Here is a 25,925-nt window from a genome sequence, read left to right on the forward strand (position 1 = left end):
CTATACTGCTTTTAGGGGGGTTGTTAGAGAGACAGAAGTTGCTGTCCAGATGACAATGACTCCCTTTTATCTTTTGTTGGTGCTACGAAAATGCACTTGACCTTTTTTTGGCTGTTGAAATGTGTAGGACTGGAAATCCACCACTATTATCATGTCCATCTGTATATGTCATGCTTAGATTTTCAAGAGGCCACTGTTTACTATACTGTTTTTAGGGGGTTGTCAGAGAAGCAGAAGTTACTGTCTACTCGATGACAATGACTTCCTTTGTGGTTTGTCGGTGCTAGGAAAATTTACTAGACCTTTTTTTGGCTGTTGAGATGTGTAGGCCTGGAAAATTTACCACTGTTATCATGTCCATGTGTATATGTCATGCTGAGATTAACTTTTCAAGAGGTCACTGTTGTTTGTGCATGCAATTATAGGGGTGATTAATCGGAATGACATGCTGAAACTGTTTTTCGTGTGATTGTCAAGCTTAGGTGGATATGCGTGATCAACGTTGCCTAACTAGTGATTTCAGTATTTCACATGTGCCTAATGATATTAACACCTTGTAAGCATATTTAACTGAAAATAGACCTTTATCATCATAGTGCCACGCCCAAAAACCATCAAGATCATCTCGCAGTGGTATGGCTAGTATGATTGATGCATCATCTTGATTAAAAAGTTTGCTAGAGCAGCTGTGAGTCCCATTGCAAAGTTATACGATCAATCAACTCATTAACAGTATTCAACAGAATACTGACTTACCGAGAGCTAACTCTCCTTCTTGTGCCCCTAGGGATCCAAGGATCAGTCCAGACGTTTATATTTCATATTTGTGCCTTTACCTACTCGATATATATGATGCCTTCTTTAGTAGCTCCAAATAACCATTCAATCTGTACTGTGTTTCTCAAAAAAAAAAAAAAAACCATTCAATCTGCTGCGCCATGTACAAGGACATATGCCTTCCATTGCTTCAGCATTCAACACAGTACCTTCAGGGAAATTCTTTTCATGAAGAATTCTTGCATAAAGAGAATTTGGTTCTTGTAGTGTATGCTTGGCTAGCATAGCAGATTGAAAACAGGAGATCATGAAACCCGATGCATTTTCTTTTTTCTTTTATCTTGCTGGCACCACCAATATCAACCAATCACTGCACTCACTTCATCACAAAAATTTTTTGTAAGGTCAAAACATGACATAGGTTGGGATCGTTCGAGCTACTGCCTTCACAAGTACCCCCCCCATCTACTTTTGATAGGCATATTATTAAATTTGAAAAATTTACTTTTGATAGGCATATTTCAATTCAACCACCTATGCTCTTAATGACTTTCTCGGATTTAATGCGTGACTCTCCATTCTTCCACAAAAGATTGGCTACATGGACATCGAGAAATGTAAATATTAATGAATCGCTTGTTTACGAGGAATAACTAGTAGCATGTTTAAATGAATGATAAGTAAAATTACTTATCCTTAATTATTGTGCCAAGATGAAATATGACTATCAAAAGTATATGGAGGGAGTATCTCCTTGCTTGCCTTTGGGAACATTTTTTTTTCTTTCCACCCTTGAATTATTTTCCAGATTTTATCTTGGCAACATGCTAGCAGCTGGCTCATAATTTTTTTTAACTAAACGGATGACTTACACATACAAAGACGCCACTGCACGGTTTGAGTTTGTAGACGAGTATTGCTATAGTGGTGTCCCCATTAATAACAAAACCAAAAAAAAATATGTGCACTAAGATTGACACACAGAACATGATAGGTAAGCCGCATAATTTTTAGCCACTTTTGAATAAGCAAACTAGAAGCTGTCATTGGAATAAAAAGAAAACATAGTAGAATAGCAAACCCCTCATTGCTAAACTAGCTACTCTGAGTACATGGACATTATTAATAAACCTTACAAAGTTCAAAGTTCTATTACTTTCTTCTAGATCACTGCCACATATGATAGAATACTAAAAAGATTCATTATCTCCACCTCTATATGGCACCAAGAAATCATCAATTTCCTACATATTGGAAGGAGAGTACTTTCCATGGTTGTGATGTTGACTTGGGAATACCCCATACCAGCACATGGTACTTGCCAACCTTCTTATACTGATCTGCAATTTTCAGCACTAGAAAATAGTTGTTGCCGCTGCCTGCAGGCTGCATACTCACTGAAAGCACATCCACAAGTGTGATATCCTTGTTCTTCACCAGTTTGTGCATTAGCACTGCAAATCGCCCAATTTGCCAATACAACTCATCACGGTAGTTAGGGATTTGCACGTATCCTGGTGGCGTCCAAGATGGGAGAGTGAACGGTGGTGGTGACCAGCCCCAAGGTTGATAGGGTGGGGGTGTTGATTTGGGACTAGGTGGTGGTGGTGGATGGCTATTGCCTGGATAAGTTGGTGGTGTCATAGGAGGACTAAACTGTTGTGGTGGTGTTGTCATAGGTGGAGGGCTTGATGGAGTTACACTTGGGGGACTAGATGAAGGTGGTGATACGGTAGGTGGAGGGGTTGATGGAGGTGGTGAGGTGCTAGGTGGAGGACTCGATGAAGGTGGCGGCGGTGGCTGGCTGTATGATGGAGCTACCGTCGGGGGACTAGACGGAGGTGGTGATGTGGTGGGTGGAGGGCTCGATGGAGGTGGTGAGGTACTCGGTGGAGGACTCGATGAAGCTGGCGGTGGTGGCTGGCTATACGATGGAGCTACTGTCGGGGGACTTGTTGGAGGTGGTGATGTGGTGGGTGGAGGGCTCGACGGAGGTGGTGGCTGGTTGTATGATGGAGCTACCGTCGGGGGACTAGACGAAGGTGGTGGTGTGGTGGGTGGAGGGCTCGATGGAGGTGGTGAGTTGCTAGGTGGAGGACTCGAAGAAGGTGGCGGTGGTGGCTGGCTGTATGATGGAGCTACTGTCGGGGGACTTGATGGAGGTGGTGATGTAGTGGGTGGAGGGCTCGACGGAGGTGGTGGCTGGTTGTATGATGGAGCTACCGTCGGGGGACTAGACGAAGGTGGTGGTGTGGTGGGTGGAGGGCTCGATGGAGGCGGTGATGTGCTCGGTGGAGGACTCGACGAAGGTGGTGGTGGTGGTTGGTTGTATGATGGAGGTACTGTTGGGGGACTAGACGGAGGTGGTGATGTGGTGGGTGGAGGGCTCGCCGGAGGTGGTGGTGTGGTGGGTGGAGGGCTCGATGGAGGTGGTGAGGTGCTCGGAGGAGGACTCGATGAAGGTGGCGGTGGTGGTTGGCTGTACGACGGAGCTACTGTCGGGGGACTTGATGGAGGTGGTGATGTGGTGGGTGGGGGGCTCAACGGAGGTGGTGGCTGGTTGTATGATGGAGCTACTGTCGGGGGACTAGACGAAGGTGGTGGTGTGGTGGATGGAGGGCTCGATGGAGGCGGTGAGGTGCTCGGTGGAGGACTCGACGAAGGTGGCGGTGGTGGTTGGTTGTATGATGGAGGTACTGTTGGGGGACTAGACGGAGGTGGTGATGTGGTGGGTGGAGGGCTCGACGGAGGTGGTGGTGTGGTGGGTGGAGGGCTCGATGGAGGTGGTGAGGTGCTCGGTGGAGGACTCGATGAAGGTGGCGGTGGTGGCTGGCTGTACGATGGAGCTACTGTCGGGGGACTTGATGAAGGTGGTGATGTGGTAGGTGGAGGGCTCGACGGAGGTGGCGGCTGGTTATATGATGGAGCTACCGTCGGGGGACTAGATAAAGGTGGTGGTGTGGTGGGTGGAGGGCTCGATGGAGGTGGTGAGGTGCTCGGTGGAGGACTCGACGAAGGTGGTGGTGGTAGTTGGTTGTATGATGGTGGTACTGTCGGGGGACTAGATGGAGGTGGTGATGTGGTGGGTGGAGGGCTCGACGGAGGTGTTGGTGTGGTGGGTGGAGGGCTTGATGGAGGTGGTGATGTGGTGGGTGGAGGGTTTGACGGAGGTGGCGGCTGGTTATATGATGGAGCTACCGCCGGGGGACTAGATGAAGGTGGTGGTGTGGAGAGTGGAGGGCTCGATGGAGGCGGTGAGGTGCTCAGTGGAGGACTCGACGAAGGTGGCGGTGGTGGCTGGTTGTATGATGGAGGTACTGTCGGGGGACTAGACGGAGGTGGTGATGTGGTAGGTGGAGGGCTCGATGGAGGTGGTGAGGTGCTCGGTGGAGGACTCGATGAAGGTGGCGGTGGTGGCTGGCTGTACGATGGAGCTACTGTCGGGGGACTTGATGGAGGTGGTGATGTGGTGGGTGGAGGGCTCGACGGAGGTGGCGGCTGGTTATATGATGGAGCTACCGTCGGGGGACTAGATGAAGCTGGTTGTGTGGAGGGTGGAGGGCTCGATAGAGGCGGTGAGGTGCTCGGTGGAGGACTCGATGAAGGTGACGGTGGCTGTTGGCTATACGATGGAGCTACTGTCGGGGGACTTGATGGAGGTGGTGATGTGGTGGGTGGAGGGGTCGATGGAGGTGGTGGCTGGTTATATGATGGAGCTACCGTCGGGGGACTAGATGAAGGTGGTTGTGTGGAGGGTGGAGGGCTCGATAGAGGCGGTGAGGTGCTCGGTGGAGGATTCGATGAAGGTGGCGGTGGCGGTTGGCTATACGATGGAGCTACTGTCGGGGGACTTGTTGGAGGTGGTGATGTGGTGGGTGGAGGGCTCAACGGAGGTGGTGGCTGGTTGTATGATGGAGCTACCGTCGGGGGACTAGTCGAAGGTGGTGGTGTAGTGGGTGGAGGGCTCGATGGAGGTGGTGAGGTGCTCGGTGGAGGACTCGATGAAGGTGACGGTGGTGGCTGAACGGCTGATGATGGAGCGACTGTTGGGGGACTTGATGGAGGTGGTGATGTGGTGGGTGGAGGGCTCAACGGTGGTGGTGAGGAGCTAGGTGGTGGGCTAGATGAAGGTGGCGGCGGCGACTGGTTGTATGATGGAGGTACTGTTGGCGGGCTATATGGAGGTGGTGAGGTTGTAGGTGGAGTGCTTGATGGAGGTGGTGACGTGATGGGTGGAGGGCTTGATGGAGGTGGTGGCGGCGACTGGTTGTATGATGGAGCAACTGTTGGGGGACTAGATGGAGGTGGTGAGGTTGTTGGTGGAGAGCTCGATGACGGTGATGGTGGTGGCTGGTTATATGATGGGGCCTCCGTTGGCGGACTAGGCAACGGTGGCGACGGAGGTGGACTGTTATCTTGGTACGGTGGAGATGCATTAGGTGGACTAGACTCTGATGGTGATGGCGGTGGCGACATGGTTGGAGGAGACGATGATGGTGGCGGCTCGTAAGAGGGAGGTGCCGGCGAATCATTCGACGGTGAAGGTGACGGCTCTCCACCACCTTCGCAATCTTCATTCTTTCCCGGCCCTTTACCATCGCCATGGGGGTCCGGACCTTTCCCCGGCTTAGGACAATGCGGGTTCTTCACCGGCCCAACCCCATTGTTGCCCTGGTCACCCTTCCCCTCATTACCCTTGCCATCGGCTAGGGCTACATGGACACTGAGGGCTACTACGAGGAGGATGGGGAGAAGCACTACGAGCGTTCTCATGGCGAGAGAACGCCTACCGTAGGCAGCTACCACAACACAGGAGGTGAGTAGTTAGCTCCTTGTGATGAAGCATCAGCAGCACAATGCCATGTATTTATACTAGTTAGTTAGCAAGTAGCTAGAGCAGAAAACCTAGCTAGGATTCGCCTCGATCGATCAGTAGCTCGATCCAGATCATGGGAGCTGTGTCCTGCATCTGTTAGATTAATCCAAGGTCAGCTCTTACCAGTTACTGCATTATATTATCACTGTACTAGATTACATGCTCATGTCAGTGATAATTTGAGTTTCACTGGTATTAATTTGCGTTGACATTGATCAGCTTCTGCTAAATGCACGGTTCTCCGCGCACGTACGCGCATGGAGAGCATCTTGTCAGAGGAGGCATTGAGCCTTCTGCTAATTTGGAGTTGACTCCATCCAGAAGTAAACCTTGAACAAGATCTATCGATCTATACCTGGATTAATTAATTCTTAATGCTGTTGCAGCAGCAGCTTAATTGTGATGCAGCTAAGTACCATCGATCGTCACTGCATGATCATGATTCGATCGAGAGGTGACCTAGCTAATCGCCGTTTTCAGAAATTAAAAAAAGGAAGTGACAGAAAATTAAGCATGCGAGAACTAGCAATATTTACTCTCTAAGCTATGAGAGTTGAGCGTGTGAAAAAATTGTAAAAACTAAAAAAAATTGTTATATAATCGAGGTATGTAGGATTATACAATTTCCGTTCATCATAATATAATCATTTAACAGTAATTTGTGAACCTGTAGTTGAAAGTGTCAATTATTGAAGAACGAAGAAAGTAGTTCTGCTGCTGCCGCGGCAGTAGCTTAATTGTAATATGCAGCTGGCTAAGTACTATCATTGCATGATCACCATTAATTGTATGATCACACGATTCGATCGAGATTACCTAGTTAATTATTAATCGAAATTAATTAACATGGAAACGCCATTTTTAGAAAAAAAAGGAAGTGACAGATGAATTAAAGGCTGTTCAGGTTGCTGACATTTTTACCCATACCATTATTTGATAAAATTAACAGAGTTACGTGGGTACGTTTAGTTTGTTACTCCCTCCGTTTCACAATGTAAGTCATTCTTTATATGTCTAGATTTATTAACATCAATATAAATATGGGAAATGATAGAATGACTTATATTGTAAAACGGAGGAAGTACCAAATATTGGTAATGTGTATAGAATTTTGACAATATTATTAAGCTAATCCTATCAATATATTGGTAATGTTATCAATTTATTAAAATTTTGTCATTGCCAAATTTTAGTATGGTTCATTTCGACACCAATCTAAACAGAAGCTAAGCCTGTGCGAGATCCATCAGAAAGAAAAATGCAATAATCTTAATTAGCTGTGAGTCAGAGCGTGTGATATCGTAAAATAGCATGAATCATTGCACGGGAAACGATAATGGCCGGCCTAAGCCCTTGAAGAGGTCAAGTCGCCTCCACGTGGATGGCGGCAAGAATCACTTGGGCTTTGTAGCCATTTCTGCAGCTGAAATTATTATTATTATCATTACTATTATTATTACAGGATCTACATAGCTAATCGAACTGACTTTGTCAATGCTGACACTCACGTTACATATAATGGAGAGAGTGCTTACTTTGGAACCATGCAGAGAGAGAGAGAGAGATTTAATTGGCAAGAAATGGCAAACGAGTTCGATTTGCGAAACCAGCAGGTGTGTCGGCAACCCATGCTGGTTGGGGTTGGATGATCACATGCTCTCTCCTGAATCTCTGATTAACCAATGCAAAGAGAGTTAGATGTGTGCATTAACCACACACCGGTCGGTCTGTGAAAAAAAAAAAAAGAAAGTCCTCTTTCACAGTGCAATTGAAGCGAGATAAACTTGGTTCACAACAACGCCATGCCTAACTAAGCTAGAGTTGTGCCCAAAATGTAAGCACGAGGTAGCTGGTGTGCTGGTGGCACAGTGCACGGTATGTGCACTCAGCGGTACAAACCTTGGAAGTATTTCCAACCAAGATAAAATAAAAATAATAATAGAAAAAAAAAAGCTAAGCCGGAGTTTACTGCAAGGTATAGATCATGAGACTAGAAAAAACACTAGACAACCAAGCAGGAACTAAATTAATATCGAATGAGTGTGAGCGTGTCAAAAAAAATCAAAAACAGACCTTAAAGATTGAAACCACACACATCTGAGTATCTGACACTACACTAGCAAGTGCGCATATAGATCATGAGACTTGAACCACTAATCTAGATTATTTTTTTAATGTAATCCGCTACTCAAGAATTGATCAGCCTGGAATGACAGAAAACAAGCTTGTCTAGAAGAATGACATGAAATATGGTTTAAGACGTAGGTGAACAAGGTAACATGGTCAAAATTATAAGCAAGTTCATGTTAGTAAACCAGGAACCAAAAATTGTTTCAAGACTAATGCTAGTAAGCTTTTCAAGCGTTCATGAAAAATGAAAGAGAGCATTGGTTCAAGACTAATGGTAGTAAGCTTCTCAAGTGTTCTTCCAGAGTACCAGTCAAAAAAGAGAACATTGGTTTAGGACTCAATTACAAGGCAAAGCAATCGAGCAGCTAAACATGAAACTTGCCAAATGCAATTCATCCAACTATCGCTGCCTCTTCTACCAATTGGCAGCAGATTCCTTCCTACACGCCCATGCAGTTCATGAATTGCTGCTTTGCAGATTATGCAATTATTCCAATTATTTACTATAGATGACCTCTAACCTGTTACCACAGCGCATCTTTAGTTCCTAAAGAGATTCTGACATTCCAAATGGAAGTACCATATTAATGTTACGCTAACAAATATCTAACGAAGTTCAAAACAAACAATTCAATCAAATATAATCATGACAATTACGCTAGAGAATACTTGTTGCCTGCCCTAGCATCATTAACATCACCATATCTGGCGCAATAACATATCACAAATCGAACCTCTTCCAACAAACTTACCAAGCAACAGCTGAAAAAAAAACCATGCTTTGAAAAATATCGAACTTGTCTGAAGAAAATCTTGAAACCAAACCTTTGTCACTTAATAGAACACTTCACATATCAGCATCCACCAGTTACTTTGTGAAATTAGATGATTCCATGAGGCTCTAAAAACATATTGCGGCCTAAGCTTAAGATGATATAACCTTCAACAAAACAATAAGACAAATATAAAGAGACGAGGTTTCATAACAGATTACTGGATTGTTCAGCGGCAAGGTAAGAATTTGACCTGAATTTTACAAGAAAAACAGTGCAACAGGAATACCACAAAATCCCCATGATCCAAGTGTGACCTAAACTAATTTTCCTTTTACAACAGTGTCCACTAGCAAGAGGTCTTCCTTACCAGTTCAGTTAAATATATCATACGATAAAATATATTGCATTGAAGTCAGAAGATGTAAGAGCTACACAGATACTGAGAAACTTGAGCTATATAAGTTCATTGACTATCTGCACCTAGCTTTGAGCAACATTACTGATTTGTTGAGGATCCAGATTTTCAAACATAACAAAAATGGTACTACCTCTGTCCCATAATAATTGTATTTCTAGGATTTGAATTTGTCCCAAAATAATTGTCACAATAGAGTAATGGTCCCATTAATCACTTCCCATTCAAATTTCTTCCTATTTTACCCTCAACTATCCTTCCACTCTTACATATACATCATTTAATAAGTGGCATTATAGTCTTTCTTCTCAAATCTTAATATATGCTAAACAACCTAGAAATACAATTTATATGGGCCGGAGGTAGTACAATTGTAGCTCCATCTTTTTGTAGCAGAATCTTTTCTTCTCAGATGACATGAATAGACTTCAAAGAAAATCATTTTCTAACACAGATTTACCAACTGGGTGGTTTCTTTGTCACATCTCCTCTATTGAGGACAACTTATTTCCACTTTAAAAAAAAGAAAAGAAAATGATGCAAAACAAAGGAACTGCAAAGGGAAAAAAAAACATAAATGGGACAAGTATAGGCAAGCTTAACTCAAACTGTAGTTCCTCATCACATATGCAGGATCATAAACCAAATAACAACTAGATCGTTCAGCTACTCTAGAGGTCTCAGGATCCAACTTAAGTATTTTCCATAATAGCACCACCTATTCAAGAGTCAAGACCTCACTAAGAACTTGTGTTCCTACTAGATACCCAGCAGAAGATGGACGCAATGTCACCACAGAAACCTCCCAAAATATAACAATGATGCAACTAGCTGCCAACCAAGTGCCATTCAACCAAGCTCTCATTTCTCTCCTGTGCCTCCCCCTCCTTCCTCAACTCTGTATACTCGAGGGTACCCTTTCCTGAATCCTAACCCCTGCCAACAAACTATTGCAACTAAATGATGCCGCAGTAGAGGCGAATGATTCCACTTACTGTCAAGCGCAACCAATCACACCAAATGGTTTCCTTAATAATAGTAGACAACAAGGGCATATGTCAAGATGGTGTGTTATACTTGGTTTTGTACAGTAAGTCAGTAACTAGATAAGAAAAAATACATTAAAATTGTATTACCTTGCATAACTGTATGTGCAAACAATCTGATCACTAGAAAAATGATGAGATTAAATAAAATAAGATGTGCATTACTGCATTCCATGATATAAAATCACCCGAGCATTTTCCTTGAGTTAAAAGCCCACTTGCAAACTACCTTGCTAACTCAAAAAACGCATGCATGTAAACACATGCTTACAAGGAAACATGGCTACGCACTGACCACCCAACAATCATACATCACTGAGTGTTGGCATCTCAATATAATGAAATGCCCATCAATGTAATGATGATCGATAAGGGTGGGTTGGCACTATAAGGTAAAATGAGTGTCATAAACACTTGTAGTGCAGATCTCCAGAAGCTGAAGCAGTGCCAGGTTCTAAGCATAGCAATATGTCAAAAGTACAGGAACAAACATATACACAATTCTTCTCTAATTAAGCATAACAGGACAGTACATGACAAGCGGCTACCAATCGATCGTTTACATACTTTGCAGAAATTTTGGTAGCAGATGTAAACTGTAAGACAGTTGATGGCACGGTAGAATCATGTCTTATGCAGCAAAAAGAAGAGAAACAAACTATCTGCATAAACATGTTTTGCAGCTACCATTAGTCTGTCCCTATGAAAGTAAGAAAGCAGTACCAGACTTCATCTAGTATTCATTTAATCATCCTGTTTTGTGTCCCAGTCTTTCATCTTCTTACTTCCCTTTGGTTTGGCAATAGGAGCATTCATGCCTGCCATTTTTGCATTGTACTTTGCTCGCAAGGGCCCATTTGTAGCCCACCTGAAAATTCATCCAAAAGTAAATCAGGATCATGTTTCCTTGTTGATACAAAAAAGGAAACCATAGGAAATAACTCAAAAAGAAATGCATTGAGCTGTAGCAACCAACAAGATAAGAAAGGCCAAAACTTGATCCCGTTTATATATCAAAAGAAGCTCAAAATCCTAGAACAGGGTAAGTGGTCTTCTCATTGGGAGTATCTAAACGGTGATCTTTCTCTTTAGCCAACCAATATTTAATTGTTTAATGTGAAAAAACAACTACTAAATAATTGCAGGTAAGACAAAACTTTTTCTTAAAAGCAATATACCAGATTTAAAACAAAAATGTAGCAAGATAAGAGTACATACGGTGCATTCCAATCTGTAGTATCCTCATTAACAAGATGTGTCCACTTCGTTCTGCCACTCCGTCCGAAGTGCTTAACTTGCATAACCTTGGGCAAGATGCTCTTGTCCATCTTATCTTCACCAGTTGGTGCAGAGAAATCACGAGCGTAAATATCATCTTTACCAGCTGATTGGATAACATCATCAGCACCTTCCTGGAAGAAGGCACCCTTGTGGTAATACTTCTGCATAAACTTCCACTTCTGCTTGTTCTCACGAAGTGGCTTAGGATTCTTTCGCTCCCATTCTCGCCGCTCCTCCTCGGTCATATTCCGCACCTTCTCAATCTCCTCCTTCTCCTTCAACCTTGCATCTCTTTCTTCCCTGTCCCTCTTGATTCTAGCTATTTCTCGATTCTTCCATGACTCGTACTCCTCTGCTTCATTCAACTCATCATCTGTATCAACATCCTCAATGTTGGCCTCCTCATTGAGTGTCTTCTCAATATGCTCCTCCTTCCTGATTTCTTCCACCACAATCTGCCTAGTCTCGATTTTCCTAGCCTCCAGCCTCTTCTTGACTAGCTCCTCAAGCTGCCGCTCCTCCTCCTCCAGCCGCTCCCGCTCGGCAATGGTGTCCCGCTGTGACTTTGGTATGAAGACGGGCTTCACCATCGCCATGCCGGTCTGCTCATCCTCCGAGTCAGTCTCATACTCGGATTCCTCTGATTCCTCCTCTTCCTCTATGGGCTCCTCCTCCTCCTGAGGAAGCAACTCCTCCTGCTCCCTCAAGAGCTGCCGCGCCCTTATCCTCCTCCTCCTCTCCTCCTGCGCCTCCTCATCGTCCTCCTCCTCCAGCTCAGCCTCCTGCCTCTCGTTCTCCTCATCGACGGTAGACACAATCTCGGCCTGCCGAATCCTCCGGTGATCCGCCCTCAGCTCCTCCTTGTTCTCCGCGCGGGTCTGCGCGAGGCGGCGGAGGCGGCGATCATCCTTGACAGGCGGCGCGTCGCCGTCCTCATCCTTGGGGAACGCCTTGTCGAGAGAAACCTTATTGGTGGTCCGGAGATCGGCGTCGTCTTCGCCGTCGTCAGCCCACTCAGGCGCCTTCCCGGGCCAGTACCGCTTCACCTTGGTCTGGCCAATCTTCCCGCGGAGCTTGTCGCGCACCGCGATGGCGGCGTCGCTAACCCCGGCCGCCACCGACATGGCTGGTTACTGCCCCCCCTCCTCACCCTCACCTATCCTCCTCCCCCCCTGCCCGTTCCCTCGCTCAATCGAACACTGCAAACACGCAAAAATCCAACATCAACCCCCCATTTTCTATTGTCGAAAACTGCGATTAGTGCTATGATTAAGGCAAGGATACGAAGCTCCCGGATCCAGAAGAGAAGCTAGGGTTAAAGCGAATTCGAGAAAAGAAAAGGTAGGGTTAGGGTTAGCGCGAATCCGAGAGAAGGTTTGGGGGTAGGAAGGTGTGTGTGTGTGTGTGTGTGTGTGAGAGAGAGAGAGAGAGAGAGAGAGAGAGAGAGGATGCGCGCACGGGCGCTCACCTGGACGGCGAGGGTGCGGGCGGACGCCGGCGGCGGCGCGGCGGGCGAAGTCGCGGGGAGACGGGAGTGGAGGCCGAGGGGAAGGGGGCAGATCGACTAAACTAGTAGGGTGGGCTTCCCGTAGGCCATAGCGCGGCCCGGTCTGAATCGACTATGGCCCACTACTGTAAACCGACTATGTCTCGAAAAGGAATACAATAAAATCGTCATCAAATAAAATGAATTCAATTCGAAATTTCTTAGTTTGTGTAATATAAGAGCATTCCTAGCCGATATGCTGTCACGTCCTCCATCTAGAAAATAGTGCACTCACGCGGGAAGAAAATCGTGCTCTAGAAGATAAGCCGTCGTTGACTTCAAGCTTATCGTGTTCGATGTCCGAGAGAGAGAACTCTCTTCATGCCATATTGCAACTTCTTGCGTTCGAACCGAGCTCCCACCTCGAGCCGAATTGATGGCTCGCCCATCTCCATTGTTGTCGGCTGGATCTAGCCTGTAGGGTGGAGTAGTGAAGGTGGAGACTAAAGGTAAGTGCACATCCTGATCTGGAGATGGGGCTGGCAAAGACAAGCCCACGTTGCACGCAGCTTCTCTGTCCCATCACCCGTGCTGCCCATAGCTTCTCTGTTCTCACCGCCCACGACTTCTCCACCCTGCCACCCCACCGTTTGTAACTTCTCCCCACACGCATGTGTTTTTGTCCGCTCTGACCCTTGCCGCCCTCCCTCTGTCGTCGACCCTCTTCTCAGCCCTCCTTCGCCCTTCCTCTCATCCTTCCCTCCTGTGTAGCTCTCTCCTCTTAGTAGGCATAGAAAAGTGAGGAAGATAAATATGCAAATATAGTACGATGCGATTTGGAGAATGTAATATGAATGATACATTGGAATGAAGAGGGATATGATGGATCAAATTTGGATGAGTTGCTGGCAATTTTCCCTTCTCCTTATGCTATTTGCAACTTTAGAACATATCCTAGCTCATATTTCTTTCTCAATAATTTCAATTGTGATTACGATTCATTCGATAATAACCTTATTTGTTTGTGAACTTGGTGGATTACATGATTGGTCAGAAAAAGGAATTTCCTCTATAACATGATTCTTCATTTCTCGTTGGGCTTCTTTGGAATTTTACATTAAGTAACTAAGATGAAACCCAGCGCATTGTTGTGTGCACTTCTAGGTAACAATCAAACAAATAAGTGAGAATAATCTGCAATAACTATATTCAGTGGGTAATAAATAAGTTATAGTGGAGATTTATAGCAATCATAGGGAATAATAATTGCACACAATATGAACGTTGAGATCAAGCATGGGAGAGATCTAACGGCTCTTCTTGCGGCTTCACATATGTTGATCTTGTCGTTACAACTATATAGAAAGAAAAAAATATATGTCATTGATCCTCTTTTCATGGGCTCTATATATTCTTCCTATGATTCCCAAGATGCATAACTAATAGCTTTTCTAAAACAAAATAAAATAATGCATCATATCTTACATCCTATGTACTACTTGGAACCAAAAACTTTGACATGCATTGAGACACATCATCTAGAAAACAGTAGCATTTCGATCATACTCATGCTTTGATCTCAACCATTCATGTCGTGTGCATTTACAATTCACTTGGTATAGTTATTGCTATAGACCTCAATGTGTATTGAACCATTTCAACTAGAGAAGAAATAGCCATTGGATTCCTAGCAACGTTTATTACATAAGCATTCACGTTTCATGTACAATTGGAATTCCATATCAACTTTGTAGAGCTTAAGATATTATCATTATAGGTATTATGAGTACACAAGATTTACAAAAAAAATTCTTTCAATTTTATTCAAAGTGTTTACAAATTCCGTGCTACAATAATGTGCGGGATATATACTAATATACTTATAAAGTTAATCCCCACTAAATGTAGTTAACAATAATTGTCTCTTCTCTTATGAAACCACATCACTTTAATTCTTTTTGGCCTTTGGATGATTGATCAAGGTGCAAATTACCTCTTTTTGCAAAAGCCACACCATAGATTTGAAGTAATTATTCTGTTTGGATATTGACCAAAGGTGCAAGTTATGAAAAACACATGAATGAAATCATATAACAAGAAGGAATTATGCAACTCATATATAGTACTATTTTATCATGCAAATTTCCAGCAGCAATGCATGAGATTTTTGTCGACGTTTTAGATCATAACTATGGTACTTGCATGGTATGAGGATCATTGGTACCAGGGTATATGCGAGGTTGAGGTAAAAGAGGTAGAGACAAGGATTTTTATACATGTTCGGGCCCCTTCACAGGAAGGTAATAACCCTACTCCTGTTGGCCGAAGCTGGTATTGCTCTTATTCATCAAAATCACATAAGTACAATATTTGGGATAACTTATCTAGTCGTAGTCGACTTGGTGACATGGAACACCAACATGTAGTCAATGATAGGGTAGTCTTCCTCCTCGAATATGTACTCGGCGAGATCAGAGATAGCACTAGATCCCTCTTGTCGGCCTTTGATGGCACCAAATTGGGTCTGTCTAGGCTGATCTGATATCGATGTCTAGCGGCGTGTATTGGTGTCTATTCTGACTAAGCTTGTTGGTTTGTCTGGGGTTGTCCTCCCTTCCCTAGGGGGCCGGGTCTTGTATTTATATCCATAAATGTCCCCTTGTCCAAGCAGAACTAGGGAGATAAGTATGATACAATCCGAGTAGTCCTTGTAGTTTTCATGTAGAACTCTGCTTGCCCTTCCTTATCCGGAACTCCTTTTATATACGAGGTATGATTCTATATAGGACTTGGTATATGGTGGGCCCTACCGTGCTTAATCGACTACTATTAGGTATGTGCTATCCATAACCCTGACAAATTTCCTTTAGCAAAGAATGATAACTAGAACAATGAGAATTATAGTCGTCATCCTAAATATAGTGATTTGAACATAGGGCTAGGTATTTGGACAATAGTTTCACATTGAACAGCATAGCAATCCTTTTTAGTTAACATATAAGTTTGCACAAGTTAACATGCCGGACCAGGGTAATTTAGAAGGGGTTGTATTGATGCTGTTATGGCCTTATGAGGTGCTATGGAGTAAATAAAAATAGAGATAGGAACTTCTGCTAACTAAAGTAGTAGGGTGATTGAACTAGTTACACTGTTCTAAAAAAAAGAACTAGTTACACTGCATAGATACGATTTGGGTTGCTAATTTGTGGATTTGGTGCAATGTTGCTTGTCCTAGTCCAATCAGCAAGACTTTGCAAATTTATGTGGTCTTGAGTGAAAAGGATGGCTAAGCCCTATAGTCCAATGCGGAACTATGGTCAAAATATCTCACACTTGTAAAAACTAAGCACCACCACAAAACCTAGCACTGTTGCCACCACCCTCTGTTCACTCCCCCTCTTCCTCTCTGGCAAGATGCTGGTAAGAAAGGGGAGGGCATCTATCGCTCTAGCAGAACTAGTAGTTGCTTATGTTTCAACCCAAATAAAGTTTCTACTAGTTGCTTGTGTTTCAACCCAAATAAAGTTTCTATCTTTCCTCATCTTCTTCAATGGTAATGGTGATGGTGAAATCTTCTAGTGTTGGTTCCCTGGCCATCTTGCTTCGGTGATTTCATCTATAGGCGAGCTTGGCTATGGGATTTGTGTCCATGGCATCATCGTCCTTGTCCCAAAGGAGTTGATGGCGATGTTCCTTCTAGTAACGGTCCTTTGGCTCTCTCTTGCTCACTAGTAGTCTATCTGGCACTAGTAAGAGCCTGTGGGGCTCACCTGGCTCTCTCCGTCCCCACCTAGTTCAGGAGGGCATGCCACGTGATATGTCATGGGTCAACTAGGGGCTAGCCTTGGAACGTCCTCGATCACAGCCACACGTCAACCCTCGACCAGTGGTGTTGTGGTAGGCTGGGATCCACGCAGGTGTCCACATGTCTTTTTTTCCGGGCAAGAGCCATGCAGATGGTACCTGCTCGGGAAAAACCGCATGGTTGGTTTTGACACACCTATGTGACCCAGTAGGTTTGTGTCTTGATCTCATTTGACACATGATCCTCATATACTTCTCCTAGTGGGCCAAGGAAGCAAACTCAATGCCTTGGTTCCCATCCCACGTGCTATCAACGATGTGGGACCCCATATTTATGACGCTGATAAGGTTTTTTTTATCATAGTTTATTTCTCATCATTGGCTTTTAAATTACAAAAAACACAAAAACAACATTTTTTTATTTGCAAATTATTATTGTTGCTAATTAATATGTTGTTTTACGGCAGTTGTAGGACAAATGATCTAGCAGCCCTATATATAATCAAACTACGAAATCTTTCCTAGGTCAAAAAAGAAAGAACATTTTTTTTTAGAGAAGGGCCTCTACATCCAAATGGATATATGGAACCATTTAAATTGGAAATTTAGCCCCGCAATCAACCCAATCCGAAATTCGCTCTTATAGAGATTTGAACTCACGACGTTAGAGTACTACTCAGATCACTGCAAAAGAGAAATAACGTACAGAAATATAAATAGGAGTAGTAATCAATTGAGGGAACATTTTATTTGTCTTAGAGGAAGGAGCACTCGACTCCATGCCCTCTCCTCGAACGTTCGTTCGAAATGATTCTTGCCGGGCGCCAGATGTCCCCAAACGTTCGAAAAAACGAATCATGGCGGGCGCGGCCAGGGTGGGCACGCAGCTTGCCATGATGCCCAAGACGTCCACCCCAAGTATTCCCAGGAATGGATGTCAGGCACGTTGCCAAAGTGCTTGCGACCCCTGCAAACTTATTTCTGTCGGTTTAATCTCTCTCGCAGCTATAGAAGATATCCCCGGTTAACAGCTAGCTATAGCTTTGCTTCCCTCGATCCCTGAACCCCTCTCATCATTCCACACGCCTCCTAGTCCTACCTACGTGCTTGCATGACCACGCTTGGAGCAATTAACCATCGATTTAATTTAACTGTTGATCATAATAATATATCATAACCTGGAAAAAGAAATTATTTAATTCGTTTCAAACCGCTATATATATGTCCCAAATCTATCTAGTGCTTCAACACACACATCTCAGGGAGAGCAATCATTCATATAGATCGAGTTGTTAGCCATGGCGGCGAAGCTGCAGGGAGGAGGAGGAGGAGCCGCGGCGATGGCGGCGGTGGTGGTGGTGGTGGCGATGGTCGCCGGCGTGGCGTCCGGCGGCAACTTCTACGAGGAGTGCGACGCGACGTGGGAGCCGCAGAACTGCTGGTCGTCGGACAACGGCAAGAGCCTGTCGCTGGCGCTGGTCAGCAACTCCTCCGGCTCCATGATCCGCTCCAAGCGGCAGTTCGTCTACGGCTCCGTCTCCACCTCCGTCCAGCTCGTCCCCGGCAACTCCGCCGGCACCGTCACCACCTTCTACGTACGTACGCCAAAACCTGCGTTTCTGACGACGTACGCATCGATGGATGAATTGATTGATTGATATGCATGTGTGATCGATGGATGCAGACGTCGTCGCTGGGTGACAAGCACGACGAGATCGACTTCGAGTTCCTGGGCAACGAGACCGGCCAGCCCTACACCATCCACACCAACGTCTACGCCAACGGCGTCGGCGACAAGGAGATGCAGTTCAAGCCGTGGTTCGACCCCACCGACGGCTCCCACAACTACACCATCTCCTGGACCCCCTGCAGGATCGTGTAAGCACACACACCTACATTCTTAGCACATCGTTATAACTGATCGATACATGTAACTCAATATTAAAATAATGAATTAATGCAGGTGGTATATTGACGGGACGCCCATCAGGGTGTTCCGAAACTACCAGAGCAGCAACGGCGTGGCGTTCCCGACGTGGCAGCCAATGTACGCCTACTCGAGCATATGGGCGGCGGAAGACTGGGCCACGCAGAAGGGGAGGGTCAAGACGGACTGGAGCAAGGCGCCGTTCGTCGCCAACTACCACGGCATCGACCTCGACGTCTGCGAGTGCTACGGCGGCGACTGCGTCTACGGCTGCGCCGCCGCGTTCAGCCAGGGCGGCGGCTGCGCCGGCCAGCAGCTCACCGGCGGCGAGATGGGCCAGATGAAGTGGGTGCAGGACAACTTCAGGATCTACGACTACTGCGTCGACTACAAGCGGTTCAACGGCCAGATGGCGCCCGAGTGCAGCCTGCCACAATACTGAGTATACCGAAGGAAATTGCAATTGCAAAGTTTGCTATATATATGTGCAATCATCTTTTGAGAGATGTTCCCTTTTTTTTTTTGCTATAGTTTTCCCCTCTCTTTTTTTTTTTTTGGATATTAAGGGTTTGTGTCTTTGATCGGTGGTTATATATCTGAATCCAATAAGTTTTTGATCGAGCTATTTTTTGTATTCTTTTATATTGTTTTGATGCTTGTAATTAAATTATATTTTTTGGCATGTATATGTGCATGCCATGGTATATATAAACTATATGTTTGTCTGCAATACAGTTACATATTATATACTACCGCCGTTTTTTAAATAGATGACGCCGTTGACTTTTTCTCACATGTTTGACTATTTATCTTATTCAAAAAATTTACATAATTATAATTTATTTTGTTATGAGTTGTTTTATCATTTATAGTACTTTATGTGTGATTTATATATTATATATTTACAAAAAAAATTTGAATAAGACGAATAGTCAAACATGTGAGAAAAAGTCAACGGCATTATCTATTAAAAAACGGAGGGAGTATCTAAAAGAATTACATATCAATGTATCACTTTATTACATTTTGGATGCTATATGAGCTAGAGTTACCCTCCCAGTCATGTAGTGATGCTTGTGCGTCCACTTCTACCATGTAATTAATAAAAATCATATCTAATTTTTACACTCTCTCTATGTGTGTAAGTGTAGGCATATGTATTTGTAGTGTGTTTTAGAGATTTTCCCTTTAATTAACGAGCTAAAATTTGCCATGCTCTTTATGCAAAATTAAAGCCCAGAGTCATATTTTTCTCGATAGTATATTGAAGACTCAAAACAGTACTACCTCCATCCCATATTACTTGTCTTTTTGAGTTTTTGTTTGTCAATGTTTGATCATTTGTCTTATTTAAAAAATTTTGGAATTATTATTTATTTTGTTTGTCAATTGCTTTATTATTAAAAGTATTTTACATACGACTTATCTTTTCTATATTTGCACTAATTTTTCAAATAAAACGAATGGTCAAACGTTACAAATAAAAAGTCAAAAACGTCATCTATTATGGGACGGAGGGAGCATGTTAATACTCTTCAAATGATGTCTGATATATGGAGCCACAGTGACAAAATATGATCATCATTAGTAGTACTTCTCATCTACATTTTAAACAAAATCATATGGCCCAACGACCTATCTGTTCGTAGGACAACCATGAACCGTGCGTGCCTCCCGCAATTTAGGAGTGGATGTATAGAAAATCATTCATACCTGTTTGATCACTCTACTCAAGAGCCCCAGTGCCATTCACCGCTTAAAAACCAATTTTCATCGTACCAACCTTTTCTTTAGTGCGAGGATTAAAAAACTCAGGCTTGTAAAATGCATTTAAAGGATTCTAGTAACGAACCGCTAGCAAAAATCAATTTTCGCCGATGGTAAATTTAGGGGTCCCCTGAAGTCGCTGCTAGCGTAAATCAATTTCCACTAGTGGCTGATAGAGAGCATCCAACTAAGTTCCTCTCCCTACTCCCTCCAGCCTCCCTACCTCCATTGCACGTGACGATAGCACCAACGATGGTGACGATTGCAATGGTGACAAACTGCAACAAGATAAGAGAAGCGAATTCGGCGCCGATGGGCTCGGGAGGGGTGGATCCGTTGCCGGCGATCTCGGGAGTGGCAAATTCGCCGCCTGGGCCTCGGTTGTCATAAAGAGGAGGGGGCGATGGTGCTCGAGAACAATGGAGGAGTTGAATCCGGAGCTCGTCATATGGAGGTGTCGTCGGCGGGCGTGCACAGCCTCCTCGTGCCCTTCCTCCCTCCCTCTCCACCTCCCAGTCCTAGATACAGACGAGCTTCTCCCGCGGGATAAGGGGAGGGAGCAATGACGATGGAGGGAGAGGCCTCCAACTCTAGATCTAGTGGCACTGACCATTCCTCTCTCGAATCCACATAGTCCGTCGGCTTTCGTACCTGTTCGGTGATGGTGACAATCACAGCTTGGTGACGGGACGATGCCAACAAATCGGTGACTGCATCGGCGACCTCCACCCCTGCTAGGCTGCTCCTCTTCTCTCTAATCTTTCCCGTACATCTGGGATGAAATTGTGAATGGATTTTCTCCATTTCTTATTGATTATGGAATATCGTGATGAATTGTTCTCCCCATATTTGCTTGATTTGTGTTTGATACATGGAAATTGTGGATTCAGTCATGTGGGCATTTTTGAAAATTGTGGATTCAGTCATGTGGGCATTTTTGAAATATACTACTCCATCCGTCCCATTTTAAGTGCAGCCATGATTTTCCGTACAGAACTTTAACCGTCCGTCTTATTTGAAAACTTTTTTAAAAAATTAAAAAAAATAAGTCACGTATAAATTACTATTTATGTTTTATCATCTCATAACAATAAAAATACTAATTATGAAAAAATTTCAAATAAGACGGATGATCAAAGTTTGATACGGAAATTTATAGTTGCACTTAAAATAGGACGGAGGGAGTATTGATCAAACGCAAGCAACTTAAAGTGAAAAAAAAAACCAACAATTATTTTTCAACGGGCGAAGTATATTTGTTACTTTCTCTGTTTCTTTACTATCCTTTAGTCATTTAGGATTTCAACTACGTCAGTTTGAGAACGTAGGGAGGAAGTTTAGTAGAGGTGAAAGTTCAGGAGGATATAGTAGAATTGTTGAGTTAATTTCAGGAAACCCCATGTTTTTTTTTCAGTTACAGAAAACATTAACAACACCACATTACACATATGATGGCATTTGACAATTTGCTACCTAAATACATAAGATCTACCATGTACATTACAAATGGCATTTAGTTATACTACGTGATCTAAGCAGTAGTAGAGGCTTAGTACTAAATCGCTGAAATTAACAAGTCTAGTTTGACCTATAAGCATATCTCCCAACAAAGATCCTGCATACAGTTTTTATGGTACTTACAAAACAGGGCAACAACCGTTCATAAGATGATGATGGTGACAACCAATTAATTACTACTCCGGATAGTAGCTAAAAATAACATGCAGGCCTGTAATCTCAGGTTTATATATATGTCTCATTCGAACGAGACAGCCAACAACTCCAATCTGATTCATGTACCAATGGGCAGAGTGCCAATTGGAAACAGGCAGCTCAATTCAAGCATGCAGAGCACTAACCATGTCAAAACCAGATACTGACTGACTAGTTTAATTAAGAGGAACAAATCAAGACGCGTTTGCAAAACCAGGAGAAGATTGTACACAAAAGCATAATGCAGCTGGCAGCACTATGTACAAGTGTACATCGTGAAGAGAATTAACAATTATCAATAGCATCATGGGAGCCAAAAATCTTCTGTTGATTTTGACCGGGAATGATCAGCATGCACGCAGAGAAACATAGATTAATTCAGAGAGTTTCAGGGTTGGATAACAGTGTGTATATAAGCCCCCTGTCTCCCTCTGAATTTTTCATCCTGTTTTCTCATCAGCATTTCTCTCTTAACCTGTGACACTTCGTCTGAACTTTTTTTGCTTGAGCTTTTCTGCAACGAGAGGAGGGCGACGACGACGATGGGGAGGTTGAGTTTGCTCCTCGTGGTTTTCGCGACGGCGGCGGCGGCGGCGGTTGGGCTCGCCGGAGCCAGCTTCCGCGACGAGTGTGACATCCCGTGGGAGCCCCAGAACGCCAGGTTCACCGACGACGGCAATGGCCTCTCGCTCTCCCTCGTCAGCAACTACTCAGGTCACGTACACAAAACCTTTTTCAGATAGTTTAATTTATTCTGATGAATTACCTTCAATTGAAATTCGAGATTGATCAGCTGAGCAAATAATTAAGCGCGAAAATTTCTTTTGATACTATTATACCTGCTGCGATCGGCGATTAATTTCTTAATTTGTTACATAATTGTGCAGGCTGCATGCTGCGGACAAAGAAGCAGTTCATCTTCGGGAGCGTCTCCACTCTCATCCAACTTGTCCCCGGCAATTCGGCCGGCACCGTCACCACATACTACGTGCGTGTCCTTCATTGATCGACTTGTTCTTTCTCCATCGCAAAAATTAACCAATTGTTTTTTCCATTAATTATATGTTTTCTATCGATAATCGAGTTCAATCAGTCAATACATAAGTGCATCAGGGTATTCCCAACCCAATGACTAGGATGGTGTCCATAGCATTAAATAAGTTGCCACCTAGGATAAAAAAAATGATGTGCCAAGTGAATAAATGAGGAAAGAGAAGGAAACCATGTCATGAGACATGGTTTCTACACAACATCTAAGACATCATGTGAGATAAGTAGCATTAAATTGAAGTATGGAATAGTGGTTTTTGCATTGGAAGAGTAGTGTCTAGTACTAGTTTCTTGATGATGTGGAGTTTATGGAAACCATGTTAGTGTTATGGGTTGGGACTGCCCTCAGGGCATCGTACGTAAGGACTCGATTAATTACTCCGTTAGAGAAACTATCTTTTATCCTGAGCCCCAAAACATAATATGTCAGTTAGATTAAGAACTAGTATTAAAGATGCTTTAGCACCGATTCTAAAAAGTCCGAATCTCTAAAAACATCTTTAGTCCAAGTTCTTCCAACCGGTAGTAAAGATTCTCGATTTACAACTGGTCTCAACCGGTACTAAAGGGGGTTTTTAACCAGTATTAAAGATCGTTTCTCCAGTAATGATATGATTTTGATTATATGCATTTCAGACATCGTCGGTCGGAGACAACCACGATGAGATCGACTTCGAGTTCTTGGGCAACGAGACCGGCCAACCCTACACCATCCACACCAACATCTACGCCAATGGCGTCGGCGACAAGGAGATGCAGTTCAAGCCGTGGTTCAACCCCACCGACGGCTACCACAACTACACCGTCTCCTGGACCCCTTGCATGATTGTGTATGCACACAAGCTAGATTTTAATCTTTGTCTGGTTGTTGCATCAAACTCAAATAATGGTCATGATCTGGATGAGATGCAGGTGGTATATCGACGGGACACCCATCCGAGTGTTCCGCAACTATGAGAAAAGCAACGGCGTGGCATTCCCAACGAAGCGGCCAATGTATGGGTACTCGAGCATATGGGCAGCGGAGGATTGGGCAACACAGGGTGGCCGTGTGAAGGCTGACTGGTCCAAGGCACCTTTCGTCGCGAACTACCGTGGCCTCAACATCAACGTATGCGAGTGCTCTACTACCTCTGGTGGAGGCAACAGTTGTGCTGCAAAATGTGCTTCAACCTATAATAGCAAGTCATCAGCATGCCAGTTGAGTGATTCAGAGCTCGCACGGATGCGGAAAGTGCAGGATGAGTATAGGATCTACAACTATTGCGTTGATCCCAAGAGATACAACGGATCTGTACCGGTCGAGTGTAGCCTACCACAATACTAGTTTACCGGCTGCTAGGAATACTCGGATGGATATTTTTGTGATGGGTTCTAAGATTTATTTGATGATTTTTTCTATTCGTAAATCTTACATTATTTGCTCTTAAAACAACTTGTACTTGTATATTTACATATGTTATAGCATAAGCAATTACAAATACATAAGCAGATTGTTTATGTGCTACTCTAGATTTATGTTGTCTTCATCTTTTTGTCTTTCAGAAATTTGTTTTATATGCACCAAGAAGAAAAAATCTATCCTGATTGGTGGAGCTCCTATTTTTTCTTTAAAAAAAAAGAGTTACCCGATCCCTATGTAACTAAAAAAGAAATTGAATCCCTTATGTGCTATCGAGTTGAAAGTTAATTATGTTAGGTTATTGTCATCAGCTCAATTATGCACTACGATAAGTCTAAATCTTATCAGGATTTTAACGAAAAAATAATGCTACCTTATAAAGTACATGTCACTTTCTTGTTTCTTCCTTTTCCCACGCCCTTCCCATTCTCTCTTGACCACCAGATAATATAGGTCACTCGTCCTTTGCTCTCACAATCACTTCTCTTTTATCTCTGGTATTTAGTGCCTCAACTCTTAGAGCATCAAATTCGTCACCTCTACTTGACATCTTTTCACAAACGAGGACACTATTATATATTGCTGACAACATGTTGCCTACATGGCAACAATTGGTAAAAAGCTTGTGAGTTGCAATGGGTATGCAGAATGAGTTTTGTGCGAGCCAAAGCAACGTCGATGACAATGTTGGTGTTTGACATCATTTTAGCTAAGTTAATTGACTTGTGTAAGCAATGTGTATCATGAAGCCAATACTTACAGGACAAAAGAGGATAGCCTTAACTATGACAACCAATAGAATGAGAGGAGGGGTGTGTGACTCATATTTGGAGGTGAGAAAATAAATGGGAGGTATATATTGATATGGCGGTACTACCGCAAGCGATACAAATATTAGCGAGAGGAGGGAAGGAAGTGATTGGCCAACAAAAGTAAACAAAGAGTAGGACATACAAGACTAAGGGTGTGTTCTTTACCTTCTTTTCCCACTTCTTTTCCCTCGTTTTCCACACACACACACAGTTCTGAAATTGTTAAACGGTGCATTCTTTGAAAAAAATTATATAGGGAAGTTACTTTAATAATCTATTTTTAAGTTTATTTTAGTTAATACTTAACTAATCATGTGGTAGTGGATCGCTCTATTTTATGCATGGGAGGTGAAGTTCCTAACACTTCCACCTCCAAATATGGCCTAATGTGTATTGCAGGTAGCTATATGGATCATCTTAGCATGTCAAGAAAAAAAGGGCAAAGGGATATTTTTGTTATCCCACTTATCAATGTCCTCTTGTTACCACGAATGGAAATAATATAAGTCTTGGAATGGCTCAATGATACAAAAGAAACTCTCCATTTTTTTAAAAAGAAATTTCTATATTATCAGCTATAGTGTCAATGGCCATTATACCAAATACCATTTTGTATGCCATTTTCCCGCCTAAAGTGATCTGATTGATGGGCCAGTCTACTCA

At 43.6% G+C, this 25,925-nt stretch overlaps 4 protein-coding genes across 4 annotated transcripts; 3 read left to right on the forward strand and 1 right to left on the reverse strand.

The window, feature by feature from the left end:
• The first annotated feature begins 2,048 nt into the window (after positions 1-2,048).
• Positions 2,049-4,918, forward strand: LOC127761986 (glycine-rich cell wall structural protein 1.8-like). The gene is made up of 3 exons (XM_052286322.1): positions 2,049-2,091; positions 2,409-4,517; positions 4,719-4,918. The coding sequence occupies exons 1-3, from the start codon at positions 2,049-2,051 to the stop codon at positions 4,799-4,801; spliced, it is 2,235 nt and encodes a 744-aa protein (XP_052142282.1). The 3' UTR covers positions 4,802-4,918.
• Positions 4,919-10,514: 5,596 nt separating this feature from the next.
• Positions 10,515-12,859, reverse strand: LOC127763761 (uncharacterized). The gene is made up of 3 exons (XM_052288553.1): positions 12,770-12,859; positions 11,239-12,500; positions 10,515-10,888 (listed from the first exon to the last, which is right to left on the reverse strand). Exons 2-3 carry the CDS (start codon positions 12,423-12,425, stop codon positions 10,765-10,767), a joined length of 1,311 nt encoding a protein of 436 aa, XP_052144513.1. The 5' UTR covers positions 12,426-12,500; positions 12,770-12,859; the 3' UTR covers positions 10,515-10,764.
• Positions 12,860-17,857: 4,998 nt separating this feature from the next.
• On the forward strand, positions 17,858-19,152 carry LOC127763792 (probable xyloglucan endotransglucosylase/hydrolase protein 26). The gene is made up of 3 exons (XM_052288583.1): positions 17,858-18,186; positions 18,276-18,469; positions 18,555-19,152. Exons 1-3 carry the CDS (start codon positions 17,890-17,892, stop codon positions 18,958-18,960), a joined length of 897 nt encoding a protein of 298 aa, XP_052144543.1. The 5' UTR covers positions 17,858-17,889; the 3' UTR covers positions 18,961-19,152.
• A 3,388-nt stretch (positions 19,153-22,540) lies between these two features.
• LOC127764465 (probable xyloglucan endotransglucosylase/hydrolase protein 26) lies at positions 22,541-24,388 on the forward strand. The gene is made up of 4 exons (XM_052289349.1): positions 22,541-22,712; positions 22,886-22,986; positions 23,685-23,878; positions 23,961-24,388. Exons 1-4 carry the CDS (start codon positions 22,541-22,543, stop codon positions 24,373-24,375), a joined length of 882 nt encoding a protein of 293 aa, XP_052145309.1. The 3' UTR covers positions 24,376-24,388.
• Positions 24,389-25,925: the final 1,537 nt, after the last annotated feature.

This window comes from Oryza glaberrima, chromosome 2, assembly GCF_000147395.1.
Source record: "Oryza glaberrima chromosome 2, OglaRS2, whole genome shotgun sequence".
NCBI lineage: Eukaryota > Viridiplantae > Streptophyta > Magnoliopsida > Poales > Poaceae > Oryza > Oryza glaberrima.

Coding starts and splice junctions, on each gene's coding strand:
- LOC127761986 (XM_052286322.1), top strand. CDS start 2,049: ATGGTTGTGATGTTGACTTGGGAATACCCCATACCAGCACATG. Junction 2,092..2,408: donor ATACCCCATACCAGCACATG/GTACTTGCCAAC, acceptor TGCCTGGATAAG/TTGGTGGTGTCATAGGAGGA. Junction 4,518..4,718: donor CGTCGGGGGACTAGATGAAG/GTGGTTGTGTGG, acceptor GACTAGTCGAAG/GTGGTGGTGTAGTGGGTGGA.
- LOC127763761 (XM_052288553.1), bottom strand. CDS start 12,425: ATGTCGGTGGCGGCCGGGGTTAGCGACGCCGCCATCGCGGTGCGCGAC. Junction 10,889..11,238: donor ACTACAGATTGGAATGCACC/GTATGTACTCTT, acceptor ATGAATTTTCAG/GTGGGCTACAAATGGGCCCT.
- LOC127763792 (XM_052288583.1), top strand. CDS start 17,890: ATGGCGGCGAAGCTGCAGGGAGGAGGAGGAGGAGCCGCGGCGATGGCG. Junction 18,187..18,275: donor GCACCGTCACCACCTTCTAC/GTACGTACGCCA, acceptor CGATGGATGCAG/ACGTCGTCGCTGGGTGACAA. Junction 18,470..18,554: donor TGGACCCCCTGCAGGATCGT/GTAAGCACACAC, acceptor GAATTAATGCAG/GTGGTATATTGACGGGACGC.
- LOC127764465 (XM_052289349.1), top strand. CDS start 22,541: ATGGGGAGGTTGAGTTTGCTCCTCGTGGTTTTCGCGACGGCGGCGGCG. Junction 22,713..22,885: donor CCTCGTCAGCAACTACTCAG/GTCACGTACACA, acceptor ATAATTGTGCAG/GCTGCATGCTGCGGACAAAG. Junction 22,987..23,684: donor GCACCGTCACCACATACTAC/GTGCGTGTCCTT, acceptor TATGCATTTCAG/ACATCGTCGGTCGGAGACAA.